At 44.9% G+C, this 17,203-nt stretch overlaps 1 protein-coding gene across 1 annotated transcript in view; it reads right to left on the bottom strand.

Moving 5' to 3' along the window:
* LOC310743911 (V-type proton ATPase subunit S1-like) overlaps nucleotides 1-17,203 on the bottom strand; it is a 48,063-nt gene that overhangs the window by 27,899 nt on the left and 2,961 nt on the right. Inside the window, exons 2-4 of the mRNA XM_083574601.1 lie at nucleotides 4,941-5,070; nucleotides 4,761-4,829; nucleotides 2,219-2,412 (exon numbers count right to left, since the gene is read on the bottom strand). Of these exons, the coding sequence (XP_083430727.1) occupies nucleotides 2,219-2,412; nucleotides 4,761-4,829; nucleotides 4,941-5,070 (393 nt within the window). The remainder of the gene's footprint in view (nucleotides 1-2,218; nucleotides 2,413-4,760; nucleotides 4,830-4,940; nucleotides 5,071-17,203) is intronic.

Genomic DNA, 17,203 nt, shown 5'->3' with positions numbered 1-17,203 from the left:
TAACACACACTGGGGGATCCTGAGACTCTCTGGAACTTGTTGGACTATGGTTCCCAAAATCCTTGATCAGCTTTCTTCAACTTATAGTCCAGATGCTTTGGACTACACCTCTAAACAGCCCCTGGCAGCATGGCCAATGGTCAAGAATGATGGGAGTTGTCTGGCTCAGAGGTCATGCTGGGTGATGGGAGTTGGAATCAAACCTCACCTGAAGGGCTACAGGTTTTCCACCGCAGGCTATAGAAACCAGAGTGCCTTAACATTAATTAAAGAAGTGATAACATAACGTGCGGCAGTCTTGGCCTTTTGGAACATCAGTATCTGGTGGTCAAAACCTTTCACCATCATAACAACTATTATTATTAGTAGTAGTAGTAGTACCCTGCCCATCTGGCTGGGTTGCCGCAGATGCTCTGGGCGGCTTCCAACATATATAAAAACTTAAAACATTACATATTAAAAAAAATTCCCTATACAGATAACAACAACAACAACAAATAATTATTTATACCCCACCCATCCGGCTGGGTTTCTCCAGCCACTCTGGGCGGCTTCGAACAAAAGAGTAAAAATACATTAAAACATCAATCATTAAAAACTTCCCTAAACAGGGCTGCCTTAAGATGTCTTCTAAAAGTCTGGTAGGTGTTGTTCTCTTTGACATCTGGTGGGAGGGCGTTCCACAGGGAGGGCACCACTACCAAAAAGGCCCTCTGCCTGGTTCCCTGTAACTTTGCTTCTCGCAGTGAGGGAACCGCAGAAGGCCCTCGGTGCTGGACCTCAAGATTCTGGGTTGAACGATGGGGGTGGAGACACTCCTTCAGGTATACTGGGCTTTTAGATGTCTTCTAAAGGTTGTATAGTTACTCATCTCCTTGACATCTGATGGGAGGGTGTTCCACAGGGCAGGTGTCACTACCAAGAAGACTCTCTGCCTGGTTCCCTGTCTTTCTTCTTCTTCTTTGGCGATCACTCATCACCGCGTAAGATTGTCTTCCATGAAGACGATCTTAACAGTGATTCCATAAGTGACTGTGGAGGCCACCTTCCACAGTGGTGACATAGGTTTCCAGGCAGGAGTTGATCACGGTGAGGGTTTGCCAAATGTGCGTTCCTCTTTGCTCATTTCTTCCTTTTGTCTTGAGTTTGAGCATCTTCGAAGTCCATGACACCTTTGGTAAAGGCTGTTCTCGAATCGGAGTGCTCACTTCTGGTTCCCTGTAGCTTCTCTTCTCTCCGTGAGGGAACCACCAGAAGACCCTCAGAGCTGGATCTCAGCATCCGGGCTGAATAATAGGGGGTGGAGATGCTGTATCTATGAGCTGTATCCAATGCAAGTCCTACACAGAAAACGCCTCTAAATGTGACTAACTTAGTTTCATTCATTTCAGTGAGTCTGCTACATGTATGATTCTTACATAAGGCCTGCGTAAAAAGCCACAAGAGTTTTGTACATGCATGCAAGAGTGCTGTGAACTTCCTGAGATTTCTGGATGAAGGGTGGTGTGGGGATGGTGGATGCAGCATGGGGACACACCCCCACCTGAGCATAAGACATGCCACAGCTTGTCTAGCCGCCATGCCCAGTCTCTGTCCTTTGCCACCTTCGCAGGAAGCTTTGCTTAATGTTCCAATTGGCTGGAGCATGACGAGTGAAGAAGAAGAAGAAGAGGAGGAGGAGTTTGGATTTGATATCCTGCTTTATCACTACCTGAAGGAGTCTCAAAGCAGCTAACATTCTCCTTTCCCTCTCTCCCCCACAACAAACACTCTGTGAGGTGAGTGGGGCTGAGAGACTTCAGAGAAGTGTGACTAGCCCAAGGTCACCCAGCAGCTGCATGTGGAGGAGCGGGGAAGCGAACCCGGTTCACCAGATTACGAGTCTACCACTCCTAAGCACTACACCACACTGGCTGAAGCAGCCGTTATCAAGTATCAGGGGAACATTTGGGGGAAGCACCTGGTTTGACATGTAAATTGCTAATGCTGGAAATGTGCCTTGCTGGAAATTTGTTAAGTTCAGAGTGGTTTCACTACCATTTCCAACTGTTGATTTCTGCTAATAAAAAGAGGCTATGCAAAGCTAGCCGGCAGCTTGCTTGCTTGGTTGCTCCTGCACAGCTCACATGCATTCAACTCCCGTGCCATCCGTCCTCATTTCTACAGGTGGCATACAAATTTAATAAATAACAATAATAGCCTTTACGGCACCTCATACCTGCTGGTCAGTGGTAGCTTTATCACAAACACATTGGGTTTGGATCCATTAACCATCAGCTGGGATGTTTCTTTGCCGTCTACATTTACCAAGGCCCAATTCAGCGTTTCTTGGAGGTACTCTGAAAGGTGACTCACGGCCTGGCAGTCCACAGCTGGCAAGACTAAAGAAGATGATGAAGTCCTCAGAAGTTCCTGTAGTAAGCACAAAGCACAGTTAATTATGAATTGGATGATTAAAGCAGGAATGATTGCTTTCTTTTTCTTTTTTACTCTGATAGGCTTGATTACAGTCTTTTAGAGCCTCCATTATGCAAAATAAACTCTGTTATCCTCAACAAGAATTTGACATGCAATTTCATTATATAAACAACCCGATAATCATCATCATCATCAAGCTGAACAAAAAAAATGTTCAAGTGTTTGCAATTTTCTGAATGTTTTTATTTGGGGGGGGGTTAATTAATCTCTGTGTGTACATGTGAAAATTGGCAGTTTTGCAAGCAGTTTATAGATTGATGAAAAAGTCAACCTTGTGTTTAAAATAGTGTGTGTGTGTGTGTGAACTACGAATGGTCCTATCCTATGATGCGGCATACTAGCAGTTTTAAGGAAGCCACACAAAGCCACTTCCGAGCCGGAGAGGAGGTGGGGTTGCGGGCTACATGCCCTCCCCACGTGTGCGGGGGCTGAATCACAGCCCCCGCGAGACTGGGGGAAACCTCGGACGCGTCATCTCCCTGGCCAGCCAATCGGCCCGGGCTATTTGGGGTCAGCGCGGCCAAGGATTTCCCTCTCTTCTTCGCTCCAGCTCCTCCAGTTTCCCACCCCGCCCGCCCTTAGCTTTGGCTCTCTGACCTTGCTATGGACCTCGGTTGGTCGCCATCAAGGGGCCTGGTAGGAATTTTTTCCACTTGGCAAATTGGCACCAGCCATTTGGTTTTTCGCCTACCTCGTAGCAAATCATTACAACTTCCTCGGCATTGGAGGTTAGGCATTGGTAAGGGTATTGTTATGCAGATGAATGGGGGGGAGGAAGCGCCATCACCTTCCCCCAAATCGAAGCGTAGTCCGGTAAAGGATTCCGGGGGGCGTTGCCCTGTCTGAAGCTATGGAGGTGTGGGCCTAAGGCACGCCCCCGAGCGGTGACCCCGGGGGAGCTCCTAGTTGATGTGCATCAGCAGGACTCGCCCTACTGGCGGTTAACCCTTCAAGCAATCTGGCTGAAGCCGGTTAGTCGATAGGACCAATCCCTAAGCCAATACTGCTCAATTCCTGCAATCAATAAAGCTGTGGCCTTTTTTCGCCCATTAACCTTAAATGTTGTGTCTTGTGTCTTTATTTTCCAAGGGAGGAGGCGAGTACTCGCCACGCAATTCTCTCACGATGATTATTAGTCGTCAGGCAGTGAAGTGACCTGCGGTTCAGGTGATAACACAGATCTCCACATCTCTCTGGACCCGGTCCTATTTTACTGTATTTAAAGCCTCATGCTTCAAGATGCAATTGCATCCCCAAAATTGCATGCACTTGCAAAGTGCACAGACTGCTTTTTCCACGTTTATAAGGAACACAAGACCTCTGAGACATTTATCGCAGCTGATCTTCTTACAGAGGAAGAAGCCACAATTGCTGGATAGCTCACTTGGTAGAGCATGAGACTCTTAATCTCACAGCCATGGGTTCAATCCCCATGTTGGGTGAAAGGTTCTTGCATTGCAGGGCATTGTGGTCCCATTTAACTCTACAATCCTATGATTCTACAACAGCAAAGTCCTTTCCTTTCTAATCTGCTCCCCACTGTACAACTGATGGCCAGGAGCTGATCCATACATCCCTAAGAAATCTGGCCGTGGCTTGGGGTTCCCCATTCCTGATTATAAGCATTTTAGTTACAGTACATTGTTCATTTTCCAAAACACAGACTCATTAGTACTTTTTGTTGAAAGGGGATCAAAGAGCCATCTGTTTCCTCTCAGGTAATGGCTATGTGAGCATCATCAAATCAATGGATAATTAGCATCACTACGTTCCTTAAAGCATTTAGATTGCTTATCATCCAGGTTTGTTTGTTTTTTTAACATATGCCCTATTGCTGGAATGAGAATTCATCTACCAATCATTCATTTAACTCCAGTGGAAACGTAGGTATTCAGCTCAGAGTAACTTCATTCATTTCAATGGGTCTACCGTGAGTAAAATTAAGTTGAATACGACCATAGGTTATCACCTATAATTTAGTTCACAAAATATTCCTCTGAACCTGACAGAATCTCCTTAACTGAACCACCCCTCAGAAGCTGAGAAACTCCCACATTGCCAAAGATCCACGCACAGAAGAAACAGCAAGTCTTTGGTAACTTCAAACACTTTCCTGAAAATTGCAGGTGCTTAAGTTTATTTTATGACTATTGCTTTCTCTAGCTGGAAAGAGCCTTCAGCCTGTTACCAGAATTGCAATGTCTCTGTCATTCCTTTCAGGCGTCGTTTTGTTTTGCTTTTGAAAACTGCTGGGAGACGCCATATGAGATAGTTATGCTTGCCTGAACATTGCGAAACGGTGTCTCATTTCCAGAGGAGCTGGCGTAACGTGTGAAGTCATCCACACTAAGCTGAAAAACAAAAACAAAAAGATAGCATAGGTCGTTGGGAGGGACATCTCGGCTCATTAGACACAAGCTGCACTCCTCGGCTATGAGACAAGACAAATTGCAGACACCTACCGCATCTTGAAGAAACAAGGCGACGTTTCTGGGGTCTGGAGAAGCCAGAGCTTGCTTCAGCAATGCATGCAGCTCCTGCTTTGAGATAACGTGCCCTTCATGAAAAGTGGTTGCCAAGTCTTGGAAGGATCTGAAAGAAATTAATTTTTCAAAGGGCTGTTTACTTTTATTTTAACGGGATCGAAAATTTCGCACAGCAGCTTGTACGTATGTGTGATGTTTGTGAAGTGCGTGTGTATGTATTCCTTTTCATAAAAGAGAGAGAGGTGCAGATGCTTGCATGTTGATAAATTAGAAAATGGCTTTCTTACCGCTGCCCCTTCCGCTTCTCTACTGAATTCTACACAATAAAAATATTATTTACAACATTTTAGAGATGATGTTTATCACTGTGAGCTATAGAGACTTAAAAAATGAGACCGGTGCCAAGGGTCCCAGTCACAAAATGGCCACCGTGAGGTGTGTGGCCTAGTACACAATGTCTGTCACAGGGGTAGAGCATTGCACCAAATGAGAGAGAGTCATTGGTGCTTGCCCCAGCTCCACTACCATGGGAAGTCAGTACTATGTCCTGCGGGCCTTCACAATTACAAAATACTGATGCTGTTGTCACCTATTAACAACAGGGAGCATTTCCTGGTACCAAAGAAAATATACAAGATGGCCAACCATCTTGGACTACTGCAATGCGCTCTACGTGGGGCTACCTTTGAAGGTGACCCGGAAACTACAATTAATCCAGAATGCGGCAGCTAGACTGGTGACTGGGAGTGGCCGACACCAGTCCTGAAAGACCTACATTGGCTACCAGTATGTTTCTCAGTACACCTCAAAGTGTTGGTGCTGACCTTTAAAGCCCTAAACGGCCTCGGTCCAGTATACCTGAAGGAGCGTCTCCACCCCCATTGTTCAGCTCGGACACTGAGGTCCAGCTCCGAGGGCCTTCTGGCAGTTCCCTCCCTGCGAGAAGTGAGTTTACAGGGAACCAGGCAGAGGGCCTTCTCGGTGGTGGCACCCGTCCTGAGGAATGCCCTCCCATCAGATGTCAAGGAAATAAACAACTATCTGGCTTCTGAAGGCAGCCCTGTTTCAGGAAGTTTTTAATATTTGATGTTTTATCGTGTTTTTAATATTCTGTTGGGAGCCACTCAGGGAAACCCAGCCAGATGGGTGGGGTATAAATAATAAATTATTATTCTTATATTTAATAATAATGATGATGATGATGATGATGATGAATGCCTACAGCCACAGATCTCAGGGCAGTTCACAAGGTTGGTGCTTTCCAAATAGAGCATCAACTGAATGCAGAAAACCACCTACCATGTTAAATTTCCCACAATTCTCAGGAGCACCCAGCATAACCCAGATGGGCGGGATATAAATAAATTATTATTATTATTATTATTATTATTATTATTATTATTATTTCCACACACTCTCCTGCACACACAGAGAGCACACACATGCACTCACCATACACACAGAGGCTGCAGACACACATACATGTCCCTATTTCTCATCACTTGTGCACAACCACACAATCCATGTCTCCATCTCTGCTCAGGAATGTCTCTCCCTCTCTCACACACAGCGTGCAACTTTAAAGTAGGCTAGTTTTGTGGCAGGATCCATGAAAACAAACGCATAAGCTGAGCACTATTTATATATTTGAAAAACTAATATTAAAAAAACGTGAATGCATATAATTTTGTAAATATTCTTTTGATTCTGTTGGTGAATGATTTCCGCCATTTAATGTGAGGGTGCAAGGGGAGTTACGTAACTCTATGTGAAGCTGTTTTCCCATGAGCTGCTTCCATAAGCATTTTAAAACATGTTCCATTTACTGTCTGCAAATTCATTTGTGTCTTGAAGGTGACATTAAATAGGCACATATATAGCCCATGAGATTAGAAATTACTTCAGAGCTATGTCTAGAACTTGCAGACAAAGAAACATCTACTATCACAGTGTTCAGAGCAGAAGATATAAATAAACCTGTAAAATCTCACCAGCGAAAGCCATCAGAATTCTGAATTGTTTGCTCTCTGTTCTTAACGGAAGGAACTGTTGAACATTATGCAACTGGTATTGCACAGCACATTTTGCTTAATCAATGTACAAACCATATATTAACTTTATTTGCATAAGGATGACCCCCCAGCCAGTGCACAGGAGAGTAAGGAGAAAATACACCAGGGCTTCGCTAGCAGAGAGCTATTGTGTGTTCTTCCTGACCCATCATTTCGAGGATGAAGGAAAACATTCCTTCATTGCACTCTTGAGGCAGCTTCAGATAGTTAAGAAGAGTTTGGATTTGATATCCCGCCTTTCACTCCTTTTTAAGGAGTCTCAAAGTGGCTAACATTCTCCTTTCCCTTCCTCCCCCACAACAAACACTCTGTGAGGTGAGTGGGGCTGAGAGACTTCAAAGAAGTGTGACTGGCCCAAGGTCACCCAGCGGCTGATGTGGAGGAGCGGAGATGCGAACCCAGTTCCCCAGATAACGAGACTACCGCTCTTAACCACTACACCACACTGGTGACAGAGGAAAATGCAAGGAATCTCTATGATGATGGTGATTTATTAAATTTGTATACCCTAACCCTAACCCTATACCAAAAGGTGTCAGGGCGGTTCACAGGATAAAATTAGAATATAAAGCCACAAAATACATAATCAAAACAAAAACAAACAACCCAATAAAACACACACACAAACATTTTCAAAGGGCATAGGATGTCAATCAAACAAAGGCCTGGTTGAAAAGGAATGTTTTTGCCTGGTGCCAGGCGAGTCTCCCTGGGGAGAGCATTCCACAGACAGGGAGCCACTGCAGAAAAGGTCTGTTCTTGTGTTGCCACCCTCTGGATGAGATTCCTGTCGACCTCAGCCAGCAGGTGGTGGCAAGAGCTGATGGGAATTGTAGTCCAAAGCATGTGGACGATACCAGGTTGACAAAGGCTAGGTTAATCTCTTGATCTTTGAAGCAAATCTGAGACTGAAGCAAGCTGATTTTTTAAATTAAGCTTTGTATAAAATGAAAGCCCGGGGAGCAATAACAACATATAACAAAACAAAATCCCCTATAACAGGTGCTCCTGTGGCTGCACCATTATTTCTGTGTATTAAAAATGTAAATTTGGTTAATACCGTATTTTTCGCCCTATAGGACGCACTTTTTCCCCTCCAAAAATGAAGGGGAAATGTGTGTGCGTCCTATGGGGCGAATGCAGGCTTGCGCTGAAGCCTGGAGAGTGAGAGGGGAGAGCCCCAGCCAGCCCCACAAGGTCAGGGGACAGAGGGAGGCGGAACGCCGCCATCCCGCTGTCTCCCGAAGTGGTTTGGAGGCTGATGGCGGGGAGACCCCGCCGCCAGCCCCGCAAGCTCCGGGGAGAGCGGGGAGGTGCAGCGCATCTCCCCGCTGTCCCCGGACCTGATCTGAAGGCAGGCGGCAGGGAGAAGAGCGCTTCTCCCCGCTGCCTGCCCTGCAAGCTCCGGGGACAGCTGGGAGGCAAAGCGCGTCTCCCCGCTGTCCCCGGACCTGATCTGAAGGCGGGCGGCAGGGAGAAGAGCGCTTCTCCCCGCTGCCTGCCCTGCAAGCCTCGGGGACAGCTGGGAGGCAAAGCGCGTCTCCCCGCTGTCCCCGGACCTGGTCTGAAGGCGGGCGGCGGGGAGTAGAGGGCTTCTCCCCGCTGCCTGTCCCGCAAGCTCCGGGGACAGCGGGGAGGCGCAGCGCGTCTCCCCGCTGCCTGTCCCCGGACCTGGTCTGAAGGCGGGCGGCGGGGAGAAGAGCGCTTCTCCCCGCTGCCGGCACCACAAGTGCCTGGGGGGGAAATAAAATTTTTTTCCTTTATTTCCCCCCCAAAAAAACTTGATGCATCCTATGGGCCGGTGCGTCCTATGGGGTGAAAAATACGGTATATTCTTGTTTTAACTCAGTCCCAAAAGAAGTTGACGGCTGACATTCAGTTGTCCCATCATCCTTACATGTGGTGAATGGGAACAGTTTAGCCATGAACTGATTTCTCTTCATTAACCTTCTGATCAAACTACCAAATGATGTTAATTTTTCAGCTAGTACAATCTGCCAAGCCCTCCTGATCTCACCATTTACTAAGCAGCCAGATGCTGACTTTGGGTTCTTAAACTATTGCATGGTGCCAGTGGAGGCTCCACCCCCAACTAAAATAGCAGCTTTGGGGTGTGTATGCACACAATTGGGGGGGGGTGCAACAGGGTCGAAAGAGTCAAACTTTCTCTCTCATTACAGTTATAACACAGTCTGGTCTCCTCTGCATATAGAAGCATGGCACACACCAAGTGAAACATGGACCACTTATAAATGCCATCTCCAACTCCTTGAAAGATTCCATCAACAGTATCTCCGAAAAAATTTCCACATCACTTAGGAAGACAGGAGAACAAATGCCAGTGTACTGGAAGAAGCAAAGATCACCAGTGTCAAAGCAATGATTCTTCAACATCAACTTCGTTGGACTGGTCATGTTGTGCGGATGCCTGATTATGATCTTCCAAAACAACTACTCTACTCCGAACTTAAAAATGGAAAGCGTAATGCTGGTGGTCAACAAAAGAGGTTTAAAGACTCTCTCAAGGGAAATCTTAAAAAATGTAGTATAAACACCAACAACTGGGAAACACTGGCCTGCGAGTGCTGCAATTAGAGAACAGCCTTTACCAAAGGTGTCATGGGCTTTGAAGACGCTCAAACTGAGGACAAAAGGGAGAAATGTGCTAAGAGGAAGGCACGTTTGGCAAACCCTCACCGTGATCAGATCGTGCCCGGAAACCAATGTCCCCACTGTGGAAGGATGTGTGGATCCAAAATTGGCCTCCACATTCACTTATAGACTCACTGTTAAAACCGTGTTCATGGAAGACAATCTTACGTGGCTACAAGTTGTCACAGAAGAAGAAGAAGAAACATACAGAAGCATGGGACCCACAAAGTCCTCTTCCTGTTATTCACAGACACCACTGAATGTCAGTACACTTGGGCTCATTTTGGAAATAATCCTCTTTACAATCTATTCAGCTTTCACATCTGTGCTTGCTCACATAAAGCCTTTGGATTTTAATAGTTTGCTGTTTTCCAGGGCTAGAGGAAGAAGGAGCCATGGCCTTCACTCAAAAATGGACTGTATGATAGACTTCCTTCAATATATCGTGTCAATGCAGTTCTGTTGTAGGTCGCCCTTTGGATCTTTGGTGGAAATTGTCACACCTAGGAAACTGACTCAGTACTTTAAAGAAAGAAGAAAGAAGAATTGATTCTCCATGCATTGTTCCTGGAAGAATTCAGCACATGAGTGGTCAAAGAGGGAGAAGACTAGGAAGAGGAGGTGTTGGAAGCTGAAGGGGTAACGGGGCTTAGTGAGCTGGGAGAGCCTGTGGCAGAGAGAAGTCAAGAATCAGAGGCAGAAGCTGAAGCTGAAGCAGGCGAGTGGAAGGAGGGAGGTTAAGAAGCAGAGAGGAGTCAGGCTGGTGAAGAGTCACGGGTGTCTCCCCGCACCCCACTGTGACAAGCTCCCCTCCTTGCCTGACTCCCAGAACCAGAAGAGGCATGAAATGCGAGGAGCAAAGACAAGCATGCAGGTGAACTCTCTGACTGCTTGTAAAGAAAGGAGGAGACATAGATGGCTGTGGAGAGGCAGGGACCTTTAATCTTGGCAACTGATTTCATGGCGTAGGACCTACACGGCATGAGGTGCTGTGCTTCTTAGGCCTGACACTCGGCCAAGTGTGTGGCAATCATTTTTCGCTAATAAAGAGTCAGCGCTAGTTTTGAACTGTGTGTACTGGCAAGCTTGCTTTGTGACATCCTATCTACCGGTAATTCACACTTTCTCCAAAAAGAAAGCAAATAAAATGCATCATATTGAGGGGAAACGCTTGAAAAAATCTGTAGATATAGGGAAATTGCAAATAGAGACATGTTTAATGGGAGAAATGTGCATGAAAATGTGTGGTTTCTTTTTAAAAATAAAATAAAATAAACAGATGTAAAAATGTGGCAAACAGCACTGAAGAACGAACAAATGAAAAAAAAGCTGAGGCAAACTGAAATTAGTTCAGCCATCCCTACTCCTAAATGTGTATATGATTTCAGGTTGAAGGAGCTAATTATATGTGGTTACATGGGATTATGTTTATCTGCATGTCTTACAAATATATAATTTAGAATAATATAATTATATTTTACAGGTTCTGTAAGTGGCTTTATAAATCTGATAAGCTCTCTAAATCGATGTAAGTTCTTCCTTTAATTTAATTAGTAGAATCTCTGAGGGCTCATTGGTGTTTTGGGTCCACGGTAGCATTTTTGGCTTTGTTAAATTATCTACGTGGTTCACATCAGAGCAGAGAAATAAATAAACACCATCCAAAATGATTCTGTAGAGAACAAACACCCATCTATTTTGTTTTAAATAATGTGTGAAAATAGCACAAGTTTGTGTGAAATAAATACTCACAGATGGATTTTTCCAAGGGTTTTTTATTTAATTAAAAAAATCTGCTATTAATTTAAAAATAATATGTGAAACATGAATCAGAATTAATTAGATGTAACAAAAATAATAAATGACATTACATTTGAAGGGATATGAGCACAGAAAACTTTTGGAAAACTAGGATTCATTGTTAAAATGCAGCTCATTTTACTTCTCATGGGTTCATGGCCTATTTAGAATCCTTCTCTTAGAACAACTGTTTTTCTTTCAGAACTGTTTTGCATTTTCGAGACGAATGGTGGAAGCCAATCTTCTACCAACCTCCTCCCCCCCCCCCATGTTGTTATTTCCAGGTCAACCTTTCTCAACTTGGTGCCCTCTAGATTTTGGGTGGTGCAGGTGATCTCCCCCCACAGGGTGCCAAGCCGAGAAGATGCAAAACTGAGAAGATGAAAAATTGAGAAGATCCATTTGTGGGCACCAGGTTTTTTGTCTTGCATGGCTCCCTATTATGAAAGATTACTAAAGTCCACCCCTGACAGATGCTGTGGACTACAATGCCCATGAGCCACTGCCAGCATGGGAATATGATGGTGAGGCTATTGAGAGCATAGCTTCACTGGCTGGGGTTGATGGGAGTTGTAGGCAGAGACACATGGAGAGCACCAGGATGAGGAAAGCTGATCTATGTGGTTGCAGACCTGCTTTAGATGAGAGAAAAGGAGAAGGAATACTATTCTTGGCATCTAGAAAACTGCTGAAAGGTAAGGACCATCACTATCCCACTCTGCAACTGTCCATAGTCACTTCCGGCCAAACAATTTGCCAACCAAACATTTAGAGCTTGCAAGTCCACAAGTTATCTATCAGCCCAAACAGTGGCAGATTTGTTGAGTTTTGGACATTTTTGGTATGGTTTTCAACCAGGAGAAGGCCAACAAACAAGAAGACTCCTCTCCTGCTCGGTCTCATGTAAACAGATGCCCCAATTAAAACAATTTCAGGATCTGCATTCGGCTGCTAGAAACCGACGGAAGATGCTCTGGTTGCCGACGGCGGCAGTTGGAGCTACATAATTAAAACCAGCGGCTGCTTCAGTGGAATTTCAAACAGGTACCGAAGCATCTCGCTGAGTGATATGACTGTGACAGCCCAATTCACTTCTAGCCGAGGGAATTTTATTTGGAGTGGCAACCCAACAATGGTCTGATATGAAATGTCATCTTCAAATTTAGCACGTCTGATTCCTCAAAGAAAAATCTCTTGCCCATGCAGTCAGATAGCTCACCTTGTTGGTATTCACCAGATCATTCCATATGCCAAATAAAACAGCCCGCATCTCTCTTTTAAGCAGGAAGGCGGAAATATTGGTCAGAGTGTATGTCTGTGACCAATATTTCCGCCTTCCTGCTTAAAAGAGAGATGCGGGCTGTTTTATTTGGCATATGGAATGATCTGGTGAATACCAACAAGGTGAGCTATCTGACTGCATGGGCAAGAGATTTTTCTTTGAGGAATCAGACGTGCTAAATTTGAAGATGACATTTCATATCAGACCATTGTTGGCAAAAAGACATATCTAAATTTGTCTGGCAGGGCAAGAGGCCCAGAATTAAATTTAAGATATTAACGGATTCAAAGGAAAGAGGGGGGTTTGCCCTGCCAGACTTTAAACTTTATTATGAAGCGGCAGCTTTCTGCTGGCTGAAAGAATGGCTACTTCTTGAAAACACAGACATTTTGGATTTGGAAGGTTTTAATAACATTTTTGGGTGGCATGCATATTTGTGGTATGACAAGGTTAAAGCACATAAAAGTTTTAAAAACCATATTGTCAGAAAAGCACTATTAAATGTTTGGATTAGATATAAAGATCTGCTGGAAAATAAAACTCCAAGGTGGCTGTCGCCAATGGAAGCTAAGGCAGTTAAAAAGTTAAACATGGAGTCGAAGTGGCCAAAATACTGGGAAATCTTGGAAAAGGAAGGGGATAAATTGAGATTGCAGAGTTTTGAGAAATTAAAAGGGAAGGTGAGAGATTGGCTGCACTATCATCAAATAAATGAAGCGTTTAAATTGGACAGTAAAATTGGCTTCCAGGTGGAAAAATCAAAATTGGAGACAGAATTGTTAGAACCCAGTACTAAGAATTTGTCAAAAATGTACAATTTGCTGCTGAAATGGAATACACAAGACGAAACGGTTAAATCAGCTATGATTAAATGGGCTCAGGACATTGGTCATAATATTTTGTTTGCTGATTGGGAGAAGTTGTGGACCACCGGGATGAAATTTACGGCATGTAATGCTCTGAGAGAAAACATTATGAAAATGATATATAGGTGGTACATAACCCCAGTCAAGCTTGCAAAGATTTACCACTTGCCTGATAATAAATGTTGGAAATGTAAAGAAAAGGAAGGTACATTTTTTCACCTTTGGTGGACGTGCCCGAAGATTAAGGCATTCTGGGAAATGATCTATAATGAACTTAAAAAGGTATTTAAATATACTTTCCCTAAGAAACCAGAGGCCTTTCTCTTGGGCATTGTCGGACAGGGGGTGTTAAAGACGGATATAACTTTCTTTTTGTACGCTACAACAGCAGCTAGAATACTTATTGCAAAGTACTGGAAGACACAAGAACTACTCACACTGGAAGAATGGCAGATGAAGGTGATAGACTACATGGGCCTGGCAGAAATGACGAGCAGAATCCGAAACCAGGGAAGAGAAGCAGCGCAAGAAGAATGGAAAAAGTTCAAGGACTATTTAAAGAAATACTACAAAATTAATGAAAGTTAGAATGATGTTGGACTGGAAAGTAAACGGTTACTATTAGTAAGGGTTAAGACAAGGAGAATAAGGAAAGATTAAATTTAAATTAAAATAAGGGAAGATTTGCTGAGTAATTGATAAGAATTTGGAATACAGAAAAGGGAAGCATGAGGAAGTCGGGGAAGAAAGGTATAAGAAATTAAGATATGAAATGGTACATGTTTTTTGTTTTGTTTTTGTTTATGTCTGTTTATGTATTTGTTATATGTTTGTTACTGTTATAAAAACCTTTAATAAAAAAATAATAATAATAAAAAAAGAAATATTGGTCAGAGTGGCACTGTCAAATCGAGGGAAATCATTTAGGAGCTTCTTTCACTCCCAATCTTGGCACAAAAGCAGGCCATCAGTCGGTGGTTCGAATCCCAAAGACAGGGTGAGCTCCTGTTGCTCGGTCCCTGCTCCTGCCAACCTAGCAGTTTGAAAGCACGTTGAAGTGCAAGTAGATAAATAGGTACCGCTCCGTCGGGAAGGTAAACGGCATTTCTGTGCGCTGCTCTGGGTCACCAGAAGCGGCTTAGTCATGCTGGCCACATGACCCGGAAGCTGTACACTGGCTCCCTCGGCCAATAAAGTGAGATGAGCACCGCAACTCCAGAATCGGTCACGACTGGGCCTAATGGTCAGGGGTCCCTTTACCTTTACTCTATGGCTAGCAAACAGCGGTGGAGGAAGCTGCTCGGGCACCTGGGGCGGCGCACCCAGGGGTGGGGTGAGCAATCCATAGGGCTGGGGGTGTCAGGAGTGCGTGCAGAAGCCAGGCCCCGTGACTGGTAGGACTTTGCAGGACTGGGGCTTTCCTAAGTTTGTTCTCAAGAGGCAAGGCGCAGCCGCACAGGTGAGGCCGATTGGTAACTCACAGCACCTGGTGGCAAGAGCCGGGAAGGGATATAAGGTCAGCATTTCCCTTTGGCTCTTTGACACAGCAACACGCTTCCTGCCTTGCCACGTTTGGCTTCTTGACTCCCTGCTTCCTGATCCTTGGCTTCTTGGCTTCTGGCTCTCGGACCCTTGGCTTCCTGACTCCTGTTTCTGCTCCTACTCCACTGTCTTGCCCCCAGTCCCGATGTCCTCTACCAGGATTTTGACTGCACGTAAACTGGACCGTGACAGGGGGAGAGGCAGCGGGCGGACTGCTTGGGCAGCGTGGAGCCTGCGCACGCGCAAGCCACCGCATCTATTCCAGGAGAGACACGTGGCTCGGGCATGCTGCAGGCCCCGCGATGAGTGCCACCCATCATTTTGTCACCCCCCTCAGTGGTGACACCCGTGGTGGGCCACACCCACCTCACCCCCCCCTTCCTCCACCCCTGCTAGCAAACTAGCATTTTTTAGAAATAAACAAACTGACCTTTTCTACGCTGAGCAAGAGGTGGTAGTGAGCAGTTCTTAGAGCTGCTATCTAACTGGGGTGGGGGGTACCTTAGTCAATGAACTGTATGAGTTTTAGCTTGATTGAATTTGCACACATTTGCCTCTGGAGATGCGTGCATTGTTGTGTTAGATGGCAGACCAGGTTTGTTTCACCATGTAAGATGATAATAAAGGCATTCCCTCTTCTCCCTCTTTTCAGGTGGTGCATGCTCTCTGCTGGTTTTGAAAGGTACTTGCAAAAAAGGAATTAAGGGTGCAACTGTGTGGTCCCTCAGGGGCCATGACATGTTGTGGATCTCTGTGGCCATGGCAGTAGAGGGAGAATTCCTCTGCCCAGGTAGCGTGAAAAGGACTACAGCTATTGCCACTCTGCTGCTAGTGCACCAACAGCAAAGGTGTGTGTGTGCTCTGAGGGAGGGATTGGTGTGGATTATTTAATTTCCCTGCCACATTCCCCAAACAGCTGGGGAGCTGGCATAATGATATCCCCTTCCATTGGTAGCATTGGAAAGCATTTTTTAAAAAAACAAACTGTATTGGAAGGAGAAGAAAGGAAAGATACATGAATTTGGCAGGTCTTCAACTGTTGATTTTCCCTTGCTTGACCCAAAAAGATTTCTCTGCCCCAGTCTGCTCCCTGACCAACTAGGGAACCAGATTTGGGACTGAATGGCCTTTCAAACAGAGCAGGGATGAGGAACATGTGGATCTCCAGATGTTTCATGGTGGCCAGGGATATTGAGAACTGGAGTCCGAAAGAATCTGGAGGACCACAGGCCACTTCTGAATAATGTCTTCAAGTAGAAATATGACATACGGGCATCCTATGTCCAGACCTGCTTTATGGGCACATCGAAACTATGCACGAAATGGTTGTGCAACCCACAATCACAGTTCAAACCACAGCAGTCATTTCCTATCTCAGCAGAGCTTCTTGACACCATAATAGAGGAGATACTTCAAGGACAACCACACCCTTCTTCACCCTCCCCCTTCCTGTTGTCAAACGTCTCCTAGGTCAGGCTGTTGGATTCTTGAAATTCAAAGTTCACGGATTCCTGATTGCATCACACTACAAACATAAACTGGCTTTAATATGGAATCGGGGAGAAAGAAACTGCACGGAGCAAGTTTCTGGCTGTTCTTCAGGGAGAAGCCTGGCTTTATTACCTGCATGAACTGAAGTTTTCTAATTCTAGGTCATCTTATTTCTACAGAGAAGAGCTCCTGTTTCACCTGTTTGTGGTGACAACAGGTGCAGCCATTATCAGATAAGGATAAAGGGCGAAGGGGACTTGAAAGCATTTTCATTTTTAATAAACAGTGTTATTTCAGAATACATTATTGTTTTTCCCAACTGACAATTTGTTTTCAAAATTACAGAACTTAGGTTTTTTTTTAAAAAAAAATGCACTTAGATCCCCCCCCCTCTCTCTCTCACACACACACAAGCTCTGGGCTGGCTCAATCAGGTAGCAAAGTAAGCCATTTTCCAGGGCCCCCAAACCAGCAGAGGGCACATTGCCATAAACAGTTGTTAATATTTCCATTTTGCAGAAAATTATCTAAGAA

Source organism: Podarcis filfolensis (assembly GCF_964270895.1).
Source record: "Podarcis filfolensis genome assembly, chromosome: 10".
Lineage (NCBI taxonomy): Eukaryota > Metazoa > Chordata > Lepidosauria > Squamata > Lacertidae > Podarcis > Podarcis filfolensis.
Note: the sequence above shows the minus strand (reverse complement) of the source record. Positions and strands in the feature narration are given on the sequence as shown.